Source organism: Tenrec ecaudatus, chromosome 3, assembly GCF_050624435.1.
Source record: "Tenrec ecaudatus isolate mTenEca1 chromosome 3, mTenEca1.hap1, whole genome shotgun sequence".
NCBI lineage: Eukaryota > Metazoa > Chordata > Mammalia > Afrosoricida > Tenrecidae > Tenrec > Tenrec ecaudatus.
In genome coordinates this window covers 143,754,631-143,779,866 of record NC_134532.1, presented here as the reverse complement: position 1 = coordinate 143,779,866, position 25,236 = coordinate 143,754,631, and the positions used below count along the sequence as shown (strand labels likewise).

Genomic DNA, 25,236 nt, shown 5'->3' with positions numbered 1-25,236 from the left:
CGGGTGAGGGGCAGCTCCGCCGGCGCGCCCCGAGCAGTGAGATCACCGGCGTTATAAATATCCCGGTGCCAGCGTCGAGATCCGCTCCGGTGGCCTCGCGCTCGCCCTTTCCCCCCTCCCCCCACCCCCGGGGGCTATGTCCACCCGGCGCAGCGCGGGGGGCAGCGCGCGAGGCACGCCGCCGCACGGGGGCTACCCAGCCCAGGACCGGCCCCGCAAGATGCACTTCGGACCCCCGCGGCAGGAAGAATGAGCTTGTCCTTGCTCCTCTTCCTCAGCCACCTGATTCTCAGCGCCTGGGCTCAAGGGGAAAAGCGCCTTGCCCCCGGAGGGCACCCGGGACTCGCTGCGACAGAGAGGAGCCCGGTACCAGCGGACGCCAGCCCGAGCTGCGGGAGCACCGCGTCCGCTTCCTCCTCCTCCTCCACCTCGACGCCCCCCGCGGCGGCTCCCGGCTGCCCAGGAGGCGGATCGGAGCAGAGCGGGTTCCAGTGGAGCGCCTCGGGACGCCGGACCGGCAGTCTCTACTGCAGAGTGGGCATCGGTTTCCATCTGCAGATCTACCCGGATGGCAAAGTCAACGGAACCCACGAAGCCAATATGTTAAGTAAGTTGCTGGTGTTTTCCTGAAAACACCCATCCTGGGCGGTGTGGGGAGCCCGAGGGGGTGGATGGTGATTCCTGGGCGATGGGGTGCCTCTTTCGGAACCTGTCACTGGCACCTGGCAGGTCCCCTCAACATCCAGGCATGTGGGGCCCAGACGGAGGTAGGTGGGCGTGCAAGCAGGACTCTTGTTTGTGGGCAAGGAGGATGGTGACTCCTTACGGGGAGGTTAGCCAGAGAGGGGCACACAGGCAGCGCCTCGCGTTCCCGCTGCCCTGGCCCCAGAGAGGATCCGCGGAGGAAAAAGGACCACCTCGATCCCGGTCCTCCTTCAGCTTCTGTTTACTCTTGCATATGATCTGAACACCGCAGAGCAGAAAAGAAAGCCCATCTCCACTGCCCTCCAGGCGAGTCCTACTCAGACCTTCTGTCTAGGATTCCTGAGACTAAATCTTCACAGGAGCAGGCAGCCGTGCTTTCTTCCAGGAAGCAGCCGGTGGGCTTGAACTGCTGAACTAAGCTGGCATTTTTCACTAGGGGCCAAAGTATATTCTCATAACAGAATATATGTGTATTTGTATACAATCCAAATCCTGAATACCTTCCCTCCAACTATTACCATAACCCAAATATATACTGTGTGCATATATTGTGGGGCCTGGTAATAGAGATGTATTCTGTGGAAGGTCTTGAAGGAGGTCAGTGATCTGGACAACTCTGTTCACCTCAAGAGAGAGGGGAAGTGATGCACATTTCAAATGCTTAATTTCAGAATCAGGCTAGGTTACCTTTCCTATCTTCAATCCGTGCAGCACCTTGCTGGCAAAAGTGGCTAAACTGTCGTCCGATGAGCAACTAAGGGGACGTGATTTTAGGGGAAAAACAGCAGATTCAAGTTAGCACAGGTGTAAATTACATGTTTTTTTGGTAATAAAACAACCAAGTTTTAAATGTTCCCTCCTTACATTGTGCTCTTTCCCTCCGTTCTCCTTTTTCTTTTCTCTTCACTTCATCTTCCTTGATCATCACAAGCGCTCTTCTAGTTCCTCACAAGACCCCTAGTAGCTGAGGGGGTGATGGTTTGGATTGCGACTGTGTGGTGGTGGGGGGGGGTATGATTCTGTTGATCCATCCACCTTTTAGGACCCCAGGGAGCTCCTGAGATAACCTGGGAGAGAAACTACCTTAGGTGTTACTTTAGTGTATCCCCGGAGAACTCACTCACTCCAGCTCAAACTTTTGGTCCCAAGGACTACTGGCTTCTCACTGAAGCTGAAAGAGCGCACAACCAAGCAGCGGCTGGCTTTGAGAGCCCGCTCACGGGTGTGCAAGTCTATTCACAACGCTCCCAGGGTTGTAGAAGCTGATGCCTCCCCTAATCTGTTTAGTTTTTCAGGTTGTGGGGAGCAGCAAGCCAGAGAGAGGGCTATACATACCCCAGTGAGCCCCATGGCTTCTCACAGGAACTCACTTTTCCTGGCTTTCATTCCACTCAAATCAAGTAACTCCCCTCCTGTGATGCTCAAGGCAGGATCTATCAGTGTGAAGAGGAATTTGATGAGATCTGAAGGGCCAGTGAGCTCAGATTTTTCTTTTCTTCAGTATTTCCATCTGTCCCACTCAATGATTCTCTCCATCTGACACCAGAGATTCTTGCTCTCACCTTCAGCAATCTGGCCTCTTTTCTATTACCTGAAAAGCTTCCGTCTTCTCTTCTTTTTCTAGTTTATCCAGGAACCTATAACTAACAGGGGGCAGGTTCTGAGTTCCCAAGGTTAAATCCAAATTTCACATGGGACAAAAACTAGGTTGGAATCTAGGGGCTAGAAAAGTGTGTCTGGGGTATGGGGATCTCTGAGGATAAGGCTAATTCCCTCTTCCTGTCAAAGAATTCATACGGAACAAAGGAAGACATTTGGAGCTTAGGCCTTGCCAGAGGAGAAGTTGTAAGAAAGTTACAAAAGAGTAACAAAGGGTACATTTAGCAAAAGAAAAAAGGAAAGAAATTAGATTGGCCAGTATATGTTAATTCCAAGGTACAATTAATTTTAAAATTCATGTTGAGATGTATATATATATATGCAAAAATATATATAAAGTGAGGAGCATTTCTTAAATAAAGCCTAGATCAAACTTAGTTTAACTTGCTTTATTCCAGTTTATGACAGTCCTTTAGCTTTCAGTCTTTGCATGCCTCTCATGTCTTCTTTATGCATGCACCCGTTTTGAGAAACCTACCTTACCAGGTTTAACATTTTGGTAACATCGGTATTAGGGTTTATTTGTTTCTTACAGAGGAAAGTTTCATGTAGGTGTCCCAAATCACAGTGATATATTCTGCCTTGGACTCTAGAGAGTTTTTGTGCTTAAGCCACTGTGCAGCAAAACCACTTACCTGCTAATTGCAGTTATCATTTACCTTTTTAAGGACAACACTGACAATTAAGGTGGAGGTTCTTGACTGTAGCACAGTGTGTATGAGGAAACATTTGTCTAAGTCTTAAGAGAGAGACTGACTGACACAGGTGGGGTCACATAGCCCACAGAGGGCAAATCATTTCATTTCACTCTAAACTTACTATTGCATTCACAATCTCATTAATTCAGAAAAGACTCAAAACTTTGTCACAAACTGCATTCTAGCAGGTTCTTATAAATTCAACCTTTGTAATATTTCCCAGATTGAACGGTACATGCCTGCATGTTTCACAATTACCATTTGAAATAGAAAAATTTGAAAACTGTAAATATTTTCAAGTACATTATAGTCATACAATTGAAACATGTTTAGTTTATTTCAAATAAACAATTAATATATTGCTAGCTTCTCTTATAAATGGAGATATATATTCCAAGTTTTAAAGACAGAAAATTTAATTAAGTGTAATATACATAAGCCTATATTATGAGGTAAGCCTAGGAGGGTTGAAAAAATAAGGAAAAGACACTTTTAAAGATCTATTATTGCAAAGAAACAAAGATTTTGATTTTATGTATATGCATTTATTTTCAATACAATACTTCTGTCTTGTTTGAGGCTATTAAAAAATAGAGAATCGGGCAATTCTGAAAGTTAGGGAGGAAAAGTTTAATGCTATGGCTGAAAAAGCCAAACTGTGTATTTACTATGTGCCAATTCCGCAAATATATTCTGTTGTTAGGTGTCATCAACTTGGCTGACTCATAGGGATCCCACACTCAACAGACCGAAAGCACTGCCCAGTCCCACTCCATCTTACAATAAGTCTGCATTGCAATCGTTGTGTCAATCCATCTATTTTACCCTGACGTTCTAATTTACCAAGTATGAGGCCTTTTCCCTGGGACGGGGCCCTCTTATAGTATGTTCAATGCATACGAAAAACTTCCTTATTCTTGCTTCTAAAAAGGATTCTGGCTGTATTTTTAAAGCAGATTTGCTCCTCCTTCTGGTGGTGGTGATGTTAGGTGCCACTGAGTTGATTCTGACCCACAGTGGCCCTCTGTATTACAGAACGAAAGTCTGCCTGGTCCTACACCATCCTCAGAACTATTGTTATATTTGAGCTTATTGTTGCAACTATTGTATCAATCCACCTCTGTGTGAGAGTCTTCCTCTTTTTGCCATCTTTCTACTTTATACCAAGCATGCCATATTTTACCATGGTTTGGTCTCTCTTGATTACATGTCGAAAGTATGTGAGATTAAGACCCGCCCTCCTCACTGCTAAAGAATGTTTTGGCTGCACTTTTTTCAAGATACATTTATGTGTCCTCTGGCAGGCCATGGTCTATTTAATATTCATTATCAACATCATAATTCAAAAGTATCAATTATCAGTAGGCTTTCCTTATTCATGAATGGTGCAACGTTCCTATGCATATGAGGTGATTGACTTGGTTAGGCACCCCAGCCCCTTCAGAGTGATAGCTTTGCTTTTTAACACTTTACAAAAGGTTTTGTGGTTTTCCATAGATTTTCCCAGTACAATACACTGGTTCCTTTCTTGATTGCTGCTCCCATGGACTTTATTGCTGATCCAAATCAAATGAACTCCTTGACAATTTCAAAACACAAAAACAAAACAACTCACTGCAATGGAGTCAATGCTGACTCTTGGTGACCTGTGGGCTTCCAAGACTGTAATTTACGCGAGTAGAAAGCCCAATGTGTGTTCCGAGGAGCTGCTGGTGGCTTCAAACTGCCAACTAGGCAGATTGCAACGCAGTGCTCAACAACTATAACCACCAGGGATCCCTTATAATTCCAACAGTTTTCTCATTTATCATAATGTTGCTTATGAGGATTTTTGCTTCCTTTATGTTGAGGTGTAAACCGTATGGAAGGCTACAGACTCTGATTTTCATCCGCTATTGCTTCAAGCTCCAACAAGTGAGACTGTGTCACATGCATATCCTAGGTTGTTAATGAGCCTTTGTCAAAGTCTGAGGCCCTGTTCTTCATATACCCCAGCTTCTCTGATTATTTGCTTAATTTACATACTGAGCAATGTGCTGAAAGCATGCAACCCTGATGCACACTTTTCCTGACTAAATCATTCAGAATCCTCTGTCTTACTCAAAACACTGTCTTTAGATTTCCATACAGGTTCCTCTCAGCTCATTTTGGGTTCTGGGATTCCCCTTCTTCGTAATGCTATCCATAATTTTCTGTGGAGACAAAGTGTGTACATAGAATTATAAAGAACTCGACAGAGTTTTTAAGAACACCCATTTTTAAAATAATCCAAATTTACTTGTTATTTTCTTGTCAAATAGAGCCAACATTTAGATCAGCGGTTCTCAACCCTTTCACAGGGGTCGCCTGATTCATAACAGTAGCAAAATTACAATTATAAAGTAGCAATGAAAATAATTTTATTGTTCGGGGGTTACCACAACATGAGGAACTGTATTAAAGGATCTCGGCATTAGGAAGGTTGAGAACCACGGCTTTAGATTGTCCACGATTCCTAGGGAAACTATAATCTGTGTCTGCTGAACTCAAAAAGCACTCAGGTGGGAAAATAATTTTGATGAAAATTGATCAAAGATGATTGTTTATTGTATTTCAAGACTCATATGTGGTGTCTTGATGCAAGATACCTATTGCATTGTGGATGCAAGTAGAGGAACATGAATTTTAAATAGTTTTTAGAGACTTTTAGATAGGCTGTTAAAAACCATTGAATGTATTAAAATGTATGCCTTTTTATATCTTATTAATTAAGAAATAGGTGAAAAGAAAGGAATTTATATAATTGTATCAACGACCATTAGTAGTGCCCTTTTGTCATGAAAGTATCTGGAGAATGTTTAAGGGAAAAAATGTGTGCTCTTATTGAAATAAACTTACTTCAGGGTAAGTATGGATTAAACAATGCACTTATGATCCAAGAGACACCATGACATTCTTATTTTATAAGACCTCCTTAATTTCTATTTCTTTTGAGCCACTTACTGTGAATAAACAATGAAAGATAATAGATACACTGATGTTAGCACTACAGTATGAAGGGATTTGTATTGCCCCGAACTCCAAACAGCGAAGAGAGTAGTCAGATTTGTGTCCGAACACATTGTCAAGTAGAATGTCCTGAAAAAGGAAAGAGGGGTGTGTGTGTGAAGGCTCAAAGGAAACAATTCACTGTGGCAAATGTTCATGGAATAGTCATGATTTAGCAGACAGTTTGCCTTCCACGACCTTTTAAATACCACATTGGCATTCATAGGTGAACTATAAATCCTATCACATGTATTAATACTGGCTCCTAATGTTTGTTAGTGATTATACAGTGGGGTCTGACAGGACTACCTTACACATAACATTGCCGGGCCCTGGTCATTCTTTGTTGATCCCTGATATATTTGAGGCTATTGTTGAGGCTCTTATCCCCTAGTGATAGAAGATGGGAAATAACTGAACTAAAAAAAAGATATTTTAGAGAAAGGTTTTCCGGGAATTTATGTGTAGTTTACTGCATGCAACTTTAAGATATGTAGAACTCTTTCTCCTGAAATCAATAGGTCTCTGATTTCTTGGATGCGAACAAGGAACTGAGTTGTGGAGCTTATAGAACCTGCCTAATAGTCTAAATCAAATAAGACATTATGAATTAGCTGCTGAAATTACATTGAAAATCATGTTCTTAATGATGTTCTAAATATTACATTAAAAATAGTTCTTTGATCTCATCTCATTGTTCTTCTCTTTTCTGCATTCTTTAGACTATCAAATAGATTAAGAAATGTTAAGGTATATATATACCTTTATGTACACATATATATTCAATTCTCATGTAATATAATTTTCTTAAAATTATAAAATCCTTTAATTCTAAGGCAATACATAATTTTTATATCAAACTTACTTGAAAAGAAGCCTTGATGTATCTATTAACAATAGTGACACCTCATATATATTATTTAATCTTTGCCAATATGCGACACATTACAATGCAAATTCTATGTAACTAAGAACAGGATATGAATGTACAAGTTAAATGAGTCAACATAGATTTTCTTAAAGATAGAATATAGTAGCATTGTAGTTTCATGTTGCCAAATAGGTAGTAACTACATTAGACAAATATCTATGGAGTCCTTTTACGTTCCAAATGTTAGCCTGCGATCACATATGAACATATAAGGAGAATTTCACCTTTGATATTACAATGTAGTTTTCACTAATATAACAATAGATTTGCACTTACAATATCAGATAATTATTCTGAGAATGAACTATAAAACTAACAATTTAGAACTGTGAATAAATTGGGGTAAACATATAAGCACGGCTTCTTTTCTACCAACTCACATCAGCTCTTTTGTATCTATCATTTCACACATGCTTTCCATATTCTTTAACGCACATGTCCGAAGACTCTTCAAAGTCACATCCCTTCCCTTCTAAATATCTCAACCCCTCATGCTGCCCTCAGTATCACTATACTGCTCTTAGAAGTGTAACTTGGGAATAGCTGTTCCACCCATGCTGCAGTAAAAATACTTTCATGACACATCTGTGTAGAGTATTTAACTGTGCCAAGGTTTGGGTGAGTTTTGTTACTGTTTGAAAAAAGATTATAATGCTTCGACATGTTTTAGTATGCATCACATTCAAATAATATTTTGTAAATCAGAACCTGTAGTAAATAGCATTTCGGACACAGCTCAAAGGGAAGAGCTCGTGGGACACTGGTTGCTTTGGTAGTTTCTTCTTAAAATTCTTCCTTTTTAAACAATGGCTTTAGTTTAGCTTTTTTTTTTTAATGGTACACATTTTAAAAAATTGGTAGATGCAGTTTCCTTGAAATATGTTTTATTTATTCCAGGCTTAGAATGTTTATAAGAAAAAAAATCCCAAGTTATTCGGCTATTCCCTCGTCCCAGGAACTTCCTGATTAAAAAAGAATTACTTCAATAATCATCAGTATTCTTAAAATTCTAGGCATTAGCTCACATTTTACAACATAAGTGTTCCATATCATTTACACATATTATATATGCAACACATGTGTATGTATTATGCTCCTCTTGTCAAGTAAGTTGAAAAAATTTAAAGTATTCCCAATACTGCAGGGTAAGGTTGATATTTCAAAAATATCTTAATTTTCTCCATTCAGTAGAATTCTATTGTGATACCCTAATTATAACATGTATGCTTAGTACAGTATATCCAACGGTTGGGATGTTCTTCCTGACTCTCTCTCTGTCTTTTGTCTGCCTGGTTTTTTTTCTTCCTTCCTGTCTTTCTCAGATGGATTACTTTTTGCTCTCTGATAAACTATATTACTGTGTTCTCCATGCTCCCACCCCCATTTTATGTTAGCAGTTAACAAAGCCTTATGCTTTTTTCATATTTACATAACAGTATAAGTGCGTTTATGATTAATAGGCAAGGGCTCCAATGAAATGTAGACTTTGAGTTTCATCTTCTTTAAAAATCATTTTATTGGGGGCTCGTACAGCTCAATACAATCCAACCATGCACGCATCCATCCATCCACCAATCCATCCACCCATCCATCCATCCATCCATCCATCCATCCATCCATCCATCTATTGTGTCAAGCACATTTAGTTCCACCTTCTTAAAACACTGTGTACTCTTGTATGAGTTGCTGGACTCAGTGTATGTAGAATTTCAGAGATAATCTAGGGAACACAGAGGCATTGAACTGGACAATGCTAACTCTGGCATATAAAATATAAATGATGACATGAAAGACTTCATTAATTTTTTTTCCAGGAAAATCATTTAAAATGCAAGATATCTCAAACCATAATCCATTAAGTACTTTACTAAGCCAATAATCCCCAATTATTTAGTATCCTTCAATATCTTTTAATGCAGTCTATAAATCAACTACTCACTAATTCATTAAGTATGATACACATTTATTTATATTTTTGTAATAGTGATTTGAGGAAAGGGATTTTAAAAAATGCAGCTGTGTGCTATTTTCAAGACTTTCAATTGTTTATTCTAAACTTGAGTACAGAAATTTTAGGCATTCCTATGAGAATAATGTACTACATACAAAGGAAAAACAATAGATGATTATTCAAAAACAAAACAAGTGTAGAGATTATCTGTCAAATTTCTTCCGAACTCAAGAAGACTATAATGTCCAACATTTTAAAATAAAATTGGTTGACTTGTAAGAAAAAAAAAAGAACTGTTGATGAAGAACAAAAATTTAACCTTGAAACTAATCATTTTAAATATACAGCGAAATGCTAGCCTTTAAAAAAAAATTTTAACCATGAATGTCATGGACATCTAGTATGGGACATATTAGGGTTTTTATTGTTTTTCAATCATAGTGATAAAGAATGGACAGGGTCTATGAAAATATTTAAGTCTTCATAAAAAGCTTATGTAAGAAGAATCTGTGTTTTATTTTGGGATTTCTGTCATCCTAGGTATTTTGGAAATATTTGCTGTCTCTCAGGGGATTGTAGGAATACGAGGAGTTTTCAGCAACAAATTTTTAGCGATGTCAAAAAAAGGAAAACTCCATGCAAGTGTAAGTAGAACCATTTTATATTTGTTAATGATGTTATGGAGATTTTACATCTTAAAAACAGCATAAAGTGATCTTCCAAGCTACTAGGACAATTTTCCCAGAAAAACCAATATTAAAAAATATCATACATGTATATTTACCATTATAAATGTATTTGATTTTATAAAATTCCTTTAAATATTTTATTTACACATATACTTTAGAATCCAAGCACAAAAAATTTCAAAGGAAGATCTAATTTGGAAGTGTTATTGTGAAAGTGAGTGTCATTATTTATTAAAAGTGGTACAAATAATGAGAAAATATTGTGGAAGAATATACTACTCGACTTTAAAGTTTACACTTTAATGGCTATTTGATCTTATTATACGTGTGTGTGTATGTGCTTAACCCAGGGGCCACGGCGACACAATGATTAAAGTGCCCAGTTGCTAACCACAAAGTCAGCACATAGAACCCACTGAGTTTGGGACAAAGATGTGGCAATCTGCTTCTGGGAAGAGTCACAGCCGTGGGAATTGTGAGTGGGAATTGACTTGACTCAGTGGGTCTGAATTTTAATTTGTAGTTTTAAAAAAGTCATTATTTAATTCTTAAAAAGCATTTATGAAGTCAAATATCAGGTCTCAATAATACACCATTTCCATAGATAAGCATAGAAGAAGAAAATTAATGAGAGAAGGCTTTAACTTTCTAAAAATAAATTTAACTTGATCTGAGGAATTCTCAGGCTATTTTTGATTACATTAAAAATAATTAATTCTATATTTTCTATGACCAAGCGGTCAACATCTACCTAGAATAAAGTTTGAGAAAGTAAAGAGCTGCCCTGTCCTACCTGAACAGGGCAGAAAGAGTGAAAATAATGAGAAGGGTGACACATTGGGAAGAGACAGGGCCAGTGGCCTGGAAGAACTTATATAAAATTTGCTCAATGGATACCTAATTTTCTATGTAAACACCCACCTTCAACTCAAGAAATTATCTTTAAAATTGCTTATTTAAACTATGAAGACTATGAATTTTGCATCTTAAGATATCCTTTAGATCAGTTATACATTTTTCAAGTTAATAAAAAATATACAGGGTTACTTGAGTTTGTGTTTATGTACTATACCTCAAAGAGTCTTACAATTTTTGCTAGTACCCAGGTCTTGTCACCTTAAATTATTATTTTAAAAAATATCCTATAAAATTAGACCTTTAATCTTTGTTTCCTTTATTTTTTTTTACTAAGTGTATTGGAGAAATTCCCACCCCCAATTTCCAAAACATATTGAAACAAAACAAAATGGTGTTGTCAAGTTTACAGTGGCTCATGTAGAATGACACCACAGGGCTTCTGTGGCTGCAAATCTCTATGGAAGCAGACTTCCCTCCACAGCACCCACGCCACCCCCCACCCCCCCTACCCCCTCGCCAGGAGCTGCTGGTGCTTTTAAGCTTTTGCCCATCTTTTGGTAAGTAGCCAAGTGCCACCACAGCACCTTTCAAAGCATTTGGGGTATTTTAAATAAGAGTGCAATCAATTTAAATTAAGCAATAGAAATTTACTTTAGAAATCTTTAAAAATTAATGAGAATTTCATTTGGTTTAATGTGTATGATTTTTTTGCTATCTAGTTCTTTAAAATCATCTTGAAGGTGATTTATTGATACCACTTGGAGGGGATAATAGAATTTGAACTATTTCGACAAGTTATTTGAGGATTAAATAATATAATACATGTAAAGCACCCTGAACAGTATTTTGCACATTGTTATGTGCCTAATATCTATTACAGATATTCATATAACTGAATACATTCTAAGTCAATAATTTTACATCATCTCAGTTTACTAAAATTTGTGAGATATCACTATTAAACTCTCTAACTTCGCAGAATTTTAAAATTGAGTATTATACTCAAGAAAGGTATAAGACAGTTCTTATAAAAATAATTGTTTTTCAATGTTTTCCCATTTATTTATTTTAATGGGTAAAGCTCTTCATTGGTGTAGAAAAAGTAGTACATGACATTAAAACCAACATTTCATTAAAAAAAAACAACCCAAAACTAACAATAAGATAGAAACCAATGATTAAAAGTACCCGATAAAGAACACAAAAAGCCTTGTTTTCATTTTAAAAATTCAAAAGATTAAAGAACTTTCAAAACCGAAACATCATAAAAATACACAATACATATACAGAAGCTTTCTCTGATCAGTTTACTGACTGGTTAAATCTCATCTTTGGTTTTTTTCCCCTGTGTTCTGATTTGTGTATTATATGTGCAAAAAATAAACTATACTGGACCAGCTTAAGAGTAATTGGCATAGAAATGGAAGAATTACAAATGGATGCCGATTAGAAGGGTCAAACCAAGAGGTTAGGATACGTGATTCCTCTGTCAAATGCAAGTAACAAATTTATAGAAATTTGACCCAAATGTCTTAGGATGGCTGCTTGAAATAATGCAGATCATGCAAAAACAACATCTGTTATGCCTTCTCATCTTGGCAGTCTAAAGTTATTTCATGGGATGACGTTGGAACGGTACAAAGCAAGTCTTGCTCTTGTCACTCACCAAAGCTCTTTGATATAAAAGTCATTCTGATGACTTTGAGTTGAATTGTAGATAAAAAATTAAGCCCTACAATTATGTGGATACTTTAAAAACCAATTGTCCAAGCCAGCTGACTCTTATGAGTTTTTATTAGCACTTTATCCCTAGATGGAAACAATTAAATTACAAAGTGATTTCTTTTTAAGAATGTTGCATTTAAAATTATTATTAATCCTAGTAAGTATCAATTTTATGCCCAGATGATTCTTTCTTGTTTCTAATTTCTAGTTAACTCCATTGAACTTTTCCCGCCTCTTGTAACTTTAAACATTATTTGATTTATTTTGATTTGTATAAAATTATATTGTCAACAAGTAAGTAAAAATACACTTTAGAAGTTAGAAGTTCTATCTTGAGGTTTTACTTTAAATGAGTTATTTTAATGACTAATTGTGTGGAGATATTTAAAGGTTACTTCTAGGATTGTATTTTAAAACTATGTGCTAAATGTGTGGACTATTCATACAATTCTGGGAAAAATAATTGCCAACGATTCATAGATAATTGTAGATTTTAAAGTTGGCATCTACAGCTACATTCTTTTAAACATTTCCCACTATTTCTTTTTAAAAGCTATAATGATTGGTAGGTAAAAGTTAAAATGGAAGATGGCATTCAATTTTGTTTGGAAGGAATTACATTGCTTTTTATCAATTCTATCATGGAAAGTAATATTTTAAGGAAACTTTTATATTATATTAAAAATGGACCGTATGGTGTAACCTTGTTAAATTTGTAGAACTCGAAGAGTTAAGTAAGTAGGAAATTTTGGATTTGTAATTCAAGTTGCAGTTTCCCTGGAAATTTCCTTTCTAGCTGCTGCTTCTTGCAGTGTCTCTCTCTCTTTTAGAGCACATTTTGGTCATCTACTTCTGCTTTACCTGTACTTCATTTTAAAAGTCTAGTGAGGAAGGGGTGTGCCTCCCACAAGACGATCACGGAGCTTTATAAATGTTCCTTATTCAGTGTGATGATAAGTTGTACAGAGAACTTTCGAAAGAGAAACAAAACATGCACTGCTCACAGAAGACCACCTGGTAAAGACCCCAGAGTCAGTGCTTCCAAATATGGCTGACTGAAATACCATTGCAGAATGGTCAGATTAAATCAAGGTTTATGTCGATTTTATTTTTGTACTACCATTGTTAATTCAGTGCGAGTAGTTTTATTTTATCTCCATCCATCTACCTGTGTCTTGTGTCCTGCAACTCATTCAAGCCCCTTAAAACTTTTACATGTACATTAAAACTTAGACTCACCCAAAGCACTGCCATCGAGTAGATTTGACTCCTGGAGACCTTGTTAAGGATTTCTGAGGCTTTGTGTAAGGAACTCTGGTGATGTAGTCTGTGACCTCCATGGTCCACAGTTCAAAATCACCTGCAGCTCTGCTGGAGAAAAGACTGGGCTTTCTACTCCTGTAAACCGTTAGTCTCAGAAACCCACAAGGAGTAGCTATAAGTCAGCATTGGCTTCATGGCAGTGAGTTTGGTTTGGGTTTGAAGCTTTGTAAATCTTTATGAAGTCTCAGCTTTCATGGAGAATCTCCCTGACTTTGCTTATCTGGCAGCGTCACCACAAAACAAACAAAACAACAAAAACCAAATCCCAAGTTGATTTCGACTCATAGCAACCCTGTCTGCCAGGGTAGAACTGTTCCTTGTCAGTTTTGAGACCCTAACTCTTCACGGGCACACAAAGCCTAGCCATTGTCCTGCGGAGCATTTGGTGACTGGCAGTCCAGCGTTGACCAGTATGCCACCAATGCTCTTTGTTAAAACCACCACAAAGCAAAGCCAAACCACAACCACTGGGCTGATTCCAACTCATACGGAACCTGTACAGGGTTTTCTAGGCTACAAACCCGGACTGAAACAAAAATAGATTTTTTTTTTAGTATTTTTCAAAGGTTGAAGGTACACAGGAATCGTTCAGAGTAGGACTAAATGATTGCTTCCCAGATAGTTTTAAAGGTAGATCGGGTCCACACTCTGTCCTTTATTTTCTCAGACCTCTTACTGGAGCCGAGCACTTCTGTCTGCCTGTCAGCAGCTGTTCCCTCTTCCTCCTCTTTTAAACCGAACAAGCTTCTTTCGACTGAAAGCTGTATGGAAAATCTTTCTTGATTCATGTGGGGTGAATAGAGATGTGGTAGCTAAGGGGATCCAAGAGTGGTACAAATGATTAATGAACTCAGTTGCTAACCGGAAGGCTGGAAGTTCAAGTCCTCCCAGTTGGAAGAAAGATCTGGCAATCTACTTCTGTAAAACTATCCCCCTAAAATTTTATGAAGTATAGTTCTCCACTGACCTACATTGGGAGACCATGAATTCAAGGTGACTCAACTGAAGGACAACTGTGGTGTGTGTGTGTGCTGTGTGTGTGTGTGTTGTGTATGTAGGAGAAAGAGTACAGTTAGATCCAACACCAGCTACTTGTACCATCTTGCTTAAATTCTGTTTTTGGGATTTCTCAATTACAAAAGGAAGAAAATGAAAATTACAATCAATAGGGATAGTTGACAGTTTTAAGTGAGATAATACATGTAAAACAGAGTAGTGTCTGCAGACTATTTGGTACTTATTAAAAATAAATAAAATAAAAAATGTACTCAATTTTCTCTCATCTCCTGGAGTTTTCTTTTTCTGGTTCATTGACTTTGAAAGCAAAATTTCCAGACTGAAATTCTTAAGCAGGCAAGAATTTCCTAAAGTTGTCATTTCATAATTATTTTGGAACTCCATGTGGCACTTTGTTTTTCTCTAAAAATGGGGTAAACACTGGAAAAGGTGGTCACCACAGGTTCTTCAAGACTTGAAATGTTTTGTTGTTTTTTTTTCCAAGAAAGCATACTGCCATTTGTAGGAAAACATTTTAGCTTATTTTAAAGATCCAGCAAGAAGCCTGTGGTAGGCTTATTTTTGTTTCCCAAGGTTTTAGAGGATCATGTTTGGAAAGAAAGCTAATTGCAGAGTTTATGGACAGGCATGGAATGTGTGCTTGATCAGCCCCGAGGAAGGACTAGAACGCCTCCTTGCCTGATTTCACAGGGTGCCAGCTGGCCTGCACGAATTAAGAGTCTGGACTGGACTTCCTGAGCTGGGGGCAGATGAGCAAGAGTGGGCAGCCACTAAACCTGGGCATGTTTACTGAAAGAAGAAATGGAGACTTGAGCAATAGTTATTATCATCATGAAAAAAATAACCTATTACACACTTGACTCTGCTAGTCAAGTCGATGAGCTACATAAAAATATTTAAATAGAAACTTCCTTTGCCCTCGAAGGGTGCCTAATTTATACAGCAAAATGGACTATCTAGTAATCCACCCACCTCCCCCACAGGATCCAGAGCTGCTTATTTTCAGTAAAAACTATCTCTTCCCTTTCATCTGTAGATCTCCACAGAGAATCTCTTTCACTGAGGACATCTGGGGTGATGAATTGCCTTATAGCTTCAGAGACCCATCTTCGTTTAAAGACAAAGATGGTGTATTATCTTTCTGATGGTTTAGGGAGTGGCATTTTTTTCTTAAATCTTTTAACACAGGGAAACCTCCAGGCAGGCAAGACTGTTAAAAATATCCTAGAGGATAGTCTGGGTTTATAAGATATAATGCGGAGAGTTCTAGTCTAGGAGTCCGAACATTTGAGATTTAAGTCACAGCATTGCCTTGGCACGTGATAAAGGCAGGTGATTTTGGTTTTTTAACAATCAGACAATTGCTAGCTGTCAACAACTTGGACTTTGGTTCAAGGTGACCCATGCGACATGGAGTTTAAACAGGGCCCACTCTAGCAACTTCCCTCATAGTCATTTTTGTATTGGACCCATGTCATCCACAGATTTTCATTGATTTGCAGGAGCAGGTCAGCTTCCTTTCTAGTCAACCCGAGTCTTGTAGTCATGTTGACATCTATTTTCATGCTAGCCAAAGGGGACACCATAACAGATACATGGGTGGTGACTGGGCATGAGGTCCACTGACTGAAAATATCTAATGTACGGCAAAGATTCTAAAATCATCGCTGCCTACTTCATCCCATGACTGTGCCCTGAAAGTATTCACAGATTCTTGTGAGACTGAAACAATAGGCACAATACCCTGTGCACAGAAGCTCAGTCGCTTGACTTTCTAGAGTTTTAAGAGCAACACAGAGAAAACTTTGATCTTAAATGGTGTTTCTCTTCACCTTTCTTGCATCAAAATCATATGGAATTCTGGTTAAAGATACTATTTCAGGTTCTCAATGGAAACTTATTCTCTGGAAATAGGGCATTTGGTCTGCATTGTGAACTGGTTCGTAAATTATTTTAAGGTAATCTTTGAATTGGGGAGGAAAGACAGTGACCTGCAAATAAATGCTGACTGGTATTCATCACTTTATTAACTCAGGATATCTTACAATTAAAAACAAAAACAACTTGTATATTGGTTGGTTATTAGGAGAAATGGAGGTATAGAACGAGCAAATATTCAATGCCAAGCAGCAGGGAATGTGGCTGTATTGAACAGATAACATAGTATGACTACTGCTAGCCCAGGCTGTTGTTAGCTTCCATCAAGTCAGTTTCTGACTCATGGTCGCCCCATACAGAGTGAAGCAACATGCTGCCTTGTCCAGTGTCATCCCTATGGTTGTGGATGGAGCCATTGTGATCCACAGGCTTTTAATTGGTTGATTTTTCCAAAGTAGATCCCAGGTCTTTCTAAATCTTAGAAACTATGCTGAAACCTGTTCAGCTTCATAGTAACATGGAAGCCTCCCCTGACTGATGACTGGTGGCAGCATGTGAGGTGCACTGCCTGTGATCAAACCTTAATCTCCCACACTGAAGGAGAGTTCAACCATTGAACTACCACAGTTCCCACTGGGGGTAATAGGGTAAAAAGTAAAAGGTAGCATTGCCCAGGGTATATTGCATGGCAGCAACTGAATCAGGGACTACGGTTTAGCTTTGGCTCACCATTAAAGCTGAGTGTTTTCCTTATAGGAAACACACATAACCCACACAAACCAGCCTTAGGCTTAGGGCATCTATCCCAGGCTGCCCCATTCATGATCGTTGGTGGGAATCAACTAGCATTAAAAAGAAATAAGAGAATCAGTGGTAGGGATGTTTATAGCAAGGGAACTTTTCTTAGAGCACAATCCCATTTATAGTTGCTTTTTAATTATTTACATGCAGTTACTACTATTTTACTTTAAAAGAGGCAAATCATGGGAAACAATGTAAAATAAACAATTAAAATGTATTGTGTATCCCACAATATCTAATGTTTACAGTGATGCCATTCCTATTTCACTTCTATCTTCTACTCTTCTTACATATACTGGATACCCATTTTTACAACTGGGTGTACTCAATGAGAACTGGTCTTTCTTTTAATGTGTGTGTGTGTGTGTGTGTCTACTGCAAATTCATTCACTCCAAGATCTTCAATAATCACAGGAAAATATTTATTAACGAAAATCTGCTAACAGGTTTTAGAGAATTAACACTATAATTACAGAAAGAATTTTCTATTGATTTAGTTGATCTTCAGACTCCAATTAAGCAGAATCATTTGTTCTCAATGATTCCAGTAAATCAGGTATTGCTGTCTTTGATCTTTCCTTAAGCCATTCCATGTCTGATTTCAATGTTGGGGAAAGTAGATCGGTACTCTACTAATAAACAAGTTCTTGTTTCTTTTTATACCTGTATCTCTCCTTCCCTGAAAACTATGAAAATTCCAGTGAAATGGCAAAATCTGTGTAAGGTTTATTTTTAAATCTATTGAGTTTGCAAAATTGATAGAAATCAATTGATTTGAACATTTTATTTTACTTTTGCTCCCATAGCTTGAAAGAAATTTTTTTATACCTTTAAGATCAAGGAGCAACCATCGAGAAAATGTTGGATAATTAAAGTCAGTAAAACAGTGTCAAATCAGTCCATATTTTTCCCATTATAAAGATGGCTTCTGGGAAGTGGGAAGCAGTCAATAAATATTTGAGGAATTAATGAAATTAAAATTTTAAGATTCTTCTTACACATTCTAATGACTGTTTCTGTGGTGGTGTTGGGGTTGATAGGGCAGAGGAATGATGAGGGTATCAAATGTAATTGGTGGTTTGAAACTTGATTTATCTCCCCACTGTAGACAACTCTTTATATCAAGTTCATTTTTCCTAGGGAAATAATTCCTAAAAAAAAAGCAAAGCAAACTCACTGCCATAGAGTCAATACTGACACATAGCACCTCCATGTAGGTTTCTGACACTGTAACTGTTTATGGGAGTAGAAAGCCGTCTTTCTCCTAGGGAGCTGCTGGTGGCTTTGAACTGCCCCTGCCGATTGCAGCCCAACGTGTAATCACAATAAAAGTAGGGCTCTTAGGGAAATAATGAAGTTGCATTATTTAAAATACATGCATTTCAGATTAGTAAAAATAATTATAAGGACTTATAATTCAGAGATTCAAAAAATAAAATTGATGGGTATACTTCAAAATTGAATCATGGTAAATGTATATACTTTAATACCTATAGCTATTAGGGGAGTAAATGTGTTGCTTAAGACCCACGCCTTGTCTTAACAAAGACAGAAATGCTGAAAGTAGTAGTGGACTCTTCAAGAAGAAACTAGAACTCCGGATGGTAAAAAAATAATCACCACTGAAATATTTGTTTCAACTGGCTTTGTTCCATCATAGCTGGAAGAATTTTTCACACAAAACATTAAATTAGAAGTCAATTAACAAAGCAAAACATCTGGTTACTTTTATTCACTGTTTTTATGTGGGATTTGGAAGGGATAAGGGGCTGCAAGTGCAGGTCTTCACAGCTCCAAATATCTCTAATCAATACTCCAGAAGGTGGCGCTTGCAAATCTAGAGGCTGAGCATTCATTTCCTGACAAAGAAAAATGCCAAGAAAGAAGTTTAGCACATTCAGTGTGAGAGAGAGGGCATTTTAAAGGTGAAAAAATTTTAGTGGAAAGGCAAGGATGTGACCTTAGGATGAGATTGATATCTGGTGATACAGTATTATATGGTGTGATGTGTGTGTGAGCGTGTGGGTGCATGCATATAACACTATCAGGGGTACGGGTGGTGTAGTGGGGTTATACATTGGGCTGTTCATCACAAGTTCAGCAGTTTGAGACCACCTGCTGCTCTGGTGGGGAAAGATGAGGCTTTACCTAGTTATAGTCTTGGCATTTCACAGGGGCACTTCTACCGTGATAGGTTTCCTATGAGTCGAAATGACTTAATGTCAGTGAGTTTGCTTTTAATCAGGAAAAAAAGATAAGAAAAACCTACAAAGATCTAGAATAGGCAAATGTATTGAGAGTAAAGTCTACTAGTAGTTACCTAAGTTTGGAGAAGTGCTTGGGGGTCACTCAGTTTCTGTCAAGGGTAATGTAACATTTACCTTTAAGAAGGTCTTCAAGTTGCAACTTGGAATAGTTTAGAAAGGTGTATTGTAGATGGTTTCATTAAATAGAATAGTGGGATATTTACCCTGACCTGATTTTTTCCCTTAATTGTATTTGAACATTTCAAATAATATATTGTATATTATACCTTGGGGTTGCCAAAAATTATTTTTTATTGCAGTGAAAATCACATAAATAAATAGAAAATTTTAATTAATTACTATATTATATATTTATATAAATAAATATTATGTTATGTATAATATAATATTTATATCTATTGCCGTGAAAATATATAAATAAATAAAATGTTTGTGGGATTCTTCTAAGAAAATTCCATTATTATTTCCATTTTTTCCATAACCTTGTTAGTCTGGGTAGACTAGAGAAACAAATCCATTGACACACATGTGTGTATAAGAAAGAGGTTTATATATCAGAGCAATTGAACAATGAGAAAACATCCCAGCCCAGTTCAGAACAGGTCCATTATTAGCCCATATGTCCAATACCAAACTATAAAGTCCTCTTCAGACTCATGAAACACATGCAATGACACTGAATGCAGATCACAGGCTGATAGGTAGACAGCCTTTGGATCCAGTGTCACTGGAAACATCTCAGCATTGGCAGGGGTCTCTACATCAGGGTGGGTCCATGTGTCTTGTCATCTGCTATGTCTCCCAGGGTGTGAGCAGAGAGTCTCCCATCTCCAAGGAGGAAAATCCCGGATTTTTGAGAATTTTCAGAAGGCCATGCCCACACAGAGGCTTCCATGGCTATGATCTAATTGACAGGCTAGACTCAACCCCATACACTCTTAATCCTCAAAATGATAAATGATTATATAACTACCACGACCTTTTAGAATACGTTCTTAATATTTGAGTGTCCTAGTGGGCTGCTAACCACAAGGTCAGCAGTTCATAACCACCAGCTGCTCTGGGAGAGAAAGATGAGGCTTTCTACCCCAGTAAAGAGTACAGTTGTTCTCTTCTAACCTATAGGGTTGCTATGAGCCAGAATTGACTTGATGGCAGTGAGTTTGGTTTATAGTTATCATTATAGAACAGAAATGTGGCACAGCAAATTATATCAGAGAGCATTTGTTTATGTACTGACCATTTGTAGAAAAAATTTAACTTATAAAAGTATATTTTAAATGATATATAGGAACAATCAATACGTGATCCTCTAAAGTGGTATCAACACAGCACCCTTGGCTTAGACAGTAGGTTAGCAGGTTATAAAGCTGGATTGGAGGCGTTCTATAGAGAGTATAGTTCTTTTAAAATTGCTTCCTTTATAGCATACTGTTTCCAATTTACTAGAGCTTAAATCCAGAGAATCGCCAGGAGACACATGCGGTGGTTGTTAGCTTTGTGGAGCCTATGCCGACTCATAGTGACCCATGTGTAGTAGAACAAAACACTGCACAATTCTCAAAATTGTTATGATGTTTGAATCCATTGTTCCAGTCACTGTGTTAACCCATCTTGTTGATACGCTCCCTCTTTTTTGCTAGTTCTCTACTTTACCAAACTTGATATCCTTTTCCAGGGCTGGTCTCTCCTGATAGCGCATCTGAAGTTTGTGAGACAAAGTCTTGCCATCCGTGATTCTAAGGAGAATTCTTCTAAGACAGATTTGTTTGTTCTCCTGACAATCCACAGTACTGTATAAGTACCGCGCGCTAACCGATTGGGCCACTGGAGCTCCTACAATCCACAGTACTTACAATATTCTTCACCAATATCATGATTCGGATGTATTGATTCTTCTGTGATCTTCCTTATCCATTGTCAAACTTTTGAGGACATATGATTATTGAAAAGATCATGGTTTGAATCCGGCACACCTTAGTCTTCAAAGTGACATTCTTCCTCTTCAACACTTTTAACCAGTCTTGTGCAGATTTGTCCAAAACAATTAATAGATTCCTAGCCCTCAAACAAATAACTGTATTGATTCAATTATACTTGTATGTAGATAATTTGGATGAGTTAGTGTACACAAAGAAGACCTGTGGGAATGCTGAGATACTAGCTGTATTCAGTACTTTGCTGGAGCTACCAACATTTCCTGTGTAGTTGTGTTGCAGTGTTCAGACTTTCAGAATGCAGATTCATGATTTACATGGCAGAGAAAAGCTAGCACATCATATGTAAGAAACAAAGGATATTTTATTACAGTAGAGAACTTCTTGGGCTGATATAGAAAGTGTGGTAATAATTTCTTTTGTAAGAATTAACACCAAACTAATGACAAGGAACTAGAGACTGAAGAAGGCCCAAATGTCCAGTTCTTTCAAGATGCTAGTCTGTTCCACCTGCCTCTCCACCCCACCCCAATTTCTCCTGTGAGTGTATTCCCTCACATTTCTGGATTCTATGAATCTCTGCAGTGTCCCATAGAAACTCAGGAAACTTTAAGGAAATGTCTCACATGGTAGTGGGTGCAGTACTGTCCAAAATCCAAAGGTTAGGCAGGGATAAAGTAGATGCTGGGTCCAGAGGACACACTGCACTCCTATCTCTTGCCAGTGATGAGATCATAGCCCCTGCTTCTCAGCGGGCTCATTCTATACACAACAGGCACTGCCGAGAATCCTATGCACAACTACTCGAAGTGAATTCTGTCTTGCCCCCACTTTCTTACCAGACCCATGCGGGGAATGGTTGTCTGATTATGGTTACATTGATTATCAATAGTCCACTCAAATGAACATAAAGCTCATCACGCAACTGTATCATCCATACTCCACACCTGGACTGTATCTTATTTATGCACATATGACCTAGGTCCTCTGGCAGGATGTTGCCAGTAGACACTGGCCTTCTACTATTCTTAATCAGCCAGGCTTTTCCCTCAGGTCACTTCAGAAGCAGCTTTTCTCCTCTTGGCTAGAGCATATCATTCCTTACATCCATGATAATTAACAGTAACCAAGATAATAAACAGTAAGTGTGGCCTGATTAATACTCTCTAGTAAGGTCAGATTTTAATCCTATCCTACATAGTCACAGGCATGTGAATTCTAGACATATAAGGTATTGCAGCTGGGATGATCATATTAATTTGGCATAACTCAGAAAGTACACAGGTTTTTTTGAATAATCTTTTTGGTATTTTTATATCCTCAATTATATGAAACTTATGCTCCCTAGAATGATGAAACTTAGTTGTTTGGTCTGGGACAGGAATTCTTGATTCTTTAGAGGTTATGGACCTCTTTGAGTTTGATGAATTACAAATTCTTTCCCTAGGAAAAAAAATTCCATTTTCACAATTTTCCTGTGGATTTAGGGATTGTGGGGGAGATCTCAATTGCAGAATGAGCATTTGATACCATGTGTGTCTGATGGTATCAGGGTTCTTCACATTCCACAGTATGATGAACTCTGGGTCCTCTCAGAGTGGACCCTGGCCCATTTGGTCAGCCTCCTCTCATTTCTTCTCCCACACATCTTAAGTGGAATCACACTGAGCTTGTTATAGTTATTGCGAAGTGTCATGCTGACCTTTCAACAACCCTTTCCTGCTCCTGAAGAATCCGTTTTCCTGTCATCTGCTTACTTAGCATCTAGTCAGGCTTGAAGACTCAGCTCAAGTGTCACATTTTGTAGGAGGACTTCCCTCCCTTGCCACCCTCCTAGGTGCCCTTCTTTGATGCTACCATTATCATCTCTGAATATCATGGTCATAGTTTCATTTATTAAGCAACACTATGGTGGCTGTAGACTTGAATGCTTTCCCAATTGTTCTGTGGACATTTCAAGAGCAGATATTCTGTGCATGTATATGTACACATGTCATTTTTCACATGCAATATCATTAGGGCCATATGTTTACAAGAAGGCTACGCGAGACAGTGAAAACCCAAAATCCATTTGCAGAGACCCCGAAGGATTAAGCCTCTATTGAATTCCCTCAGATCACTGAGCAGGGATATGAAAAGCTTTGAATGCAGAGAGAGTGCATCGGAAAGTTAATTAAGGCAGATATAATTAGAATAAAACTTAACATCTTATCATTTGTTTTCCCCCTTGAGCCATTCTCAATTTGTTCTAGCTGTTATAATTTTCTTCTTTCTTTTGTATTGAAGCTTTTCTTTGTTTTGTTTTTATTGTTAGAGTTTGTTGGTATGATTTTCTTAATGTAAAATCCACCCTAGGCGAATCTATAGACACAGTGCCTAGATGAATAGTTTTTAAGGTTCTGATAGGGGAGGTTGGAGAAAAAAGGAACAACAATGAGTACAAGAATGAAGAAAAGTAAAACATAAATTCATGTCTTACTAAGCGATTACTTTTTAGCAATAAATTCCTATTTATTTCTTAGGGTTTTGGGAAGAAAAAGATAACACTAAGAAAACCTACAAATCATTTTAAAACAATAATAGTATATAAACATATTAAGCATTTTGACTATAATTTTTATATATTATTTTTGGATCACTAAGTGTAGCCAAAATGCTCCATAGAAGTAAGGATAGAGAGACCTCATCTTGACAAGTCATCAGGTAAGATCAACTGCTAGACTGTTTCATAAGGAAGATGAGTGAAAAGGATGGAAACCCTTAAGGACTTGAGCTGATACAGCAACAGCAACCTTGGGCTCTAACATACCAAATGTTATGAGAATGGCCGAGTATCAGGCAACTTTGCACTCTGTTGTACGTAAAATCACAATGAGTCAGAGCGGACTGGACAGCAATTAATAACAACGAGGTACACAGTAAACAGAAATAACTGTTACAGGCATGCACAAAGTAGGAGTAAAGGAAGGATAAAGAGTTTAAAGCAACTTTAAAAGAAGCATGCCTTTATGACAGGAAGTGGAACGGGAGGGGCTGAGTTCATGACACTGTTGGATTTTCTTTCCAGTTCACGAAGCCATATTTTATTGCAGGTGGAAAACATAACCATGACTTAAATTTTCTCTTTTTCCCTCCTAGGCTAAATTTACAGATGACTGCAAGTTCAGGGAGAGATTTCAAGAAAATAGCTACAATACCTATGCATCAGCAATACACAGAACTGAAAATACTGGGCGTGAGTGGTACGTGGCTCTGAATAAAAGAGGGAAAGCTAAACGAGGCTGCAGCCCACGGGTCAAACCGCAGCACATTTCTACCCATTTTTTGCCAAGATTCAAGCAGTCGGAGCAGCCAGAACTTTCCTTCACAGTTACAGTTCCTGAAAAGAAAAAACCTCCTAACCCTGTCAAGCCAAAGGTTCCCCTTTCTGCACCCAGGAAAAGCCCCAACACAGTGAAATACAGGCTCAAGTTTCGCTTTGGATAACACTCATTTTGGCCTCCTGAGAATCTTTCCCTTCAGGAGTCTTGATGAGTATCTTCAGAACTCAGAAGAAACAATCTGGGACCGAGTACCAGCTGTACCACACTGTATTGAAGTCAGGTTATTCGTTTCAATTTGACTGAAGCAACATGTTTTCAAATTGGAACTAGACTGGAATTCTTTGCACCTTTATGAGGTGACTCTGTCGGTTCAGTGAGATGTAAAGCATTTTTTGTTTTATGCTTATGGGATACTTAGAGCACTGTCTTTTCAGAACATTAAATAGC

General features: G+C 38.1%; 1 protein-coding gene across 1 annotated transcript; it reads left to right on the top strand.

Moving 5' to 3' along the window:
• Positions 1-249: 249 nt before the first annotated feature.
• FGF5 (fibroblast growth factor 5) lies at positions 250-25,236 on the top strand. Its single transcript, XM_075544914.1, has 3 exons — positions 250-607; positions 9,512-9,615; positions 24,605-25,236. The coding sequence occupies exons 1-3, from the start codon at positions 250-252 to the stop codon at positions 24,950-24,952; spliced, it is 810 nt and encodes a 269-aa protein (XP_075401029.1). The 3' UTR covers positions 24,953-25,236.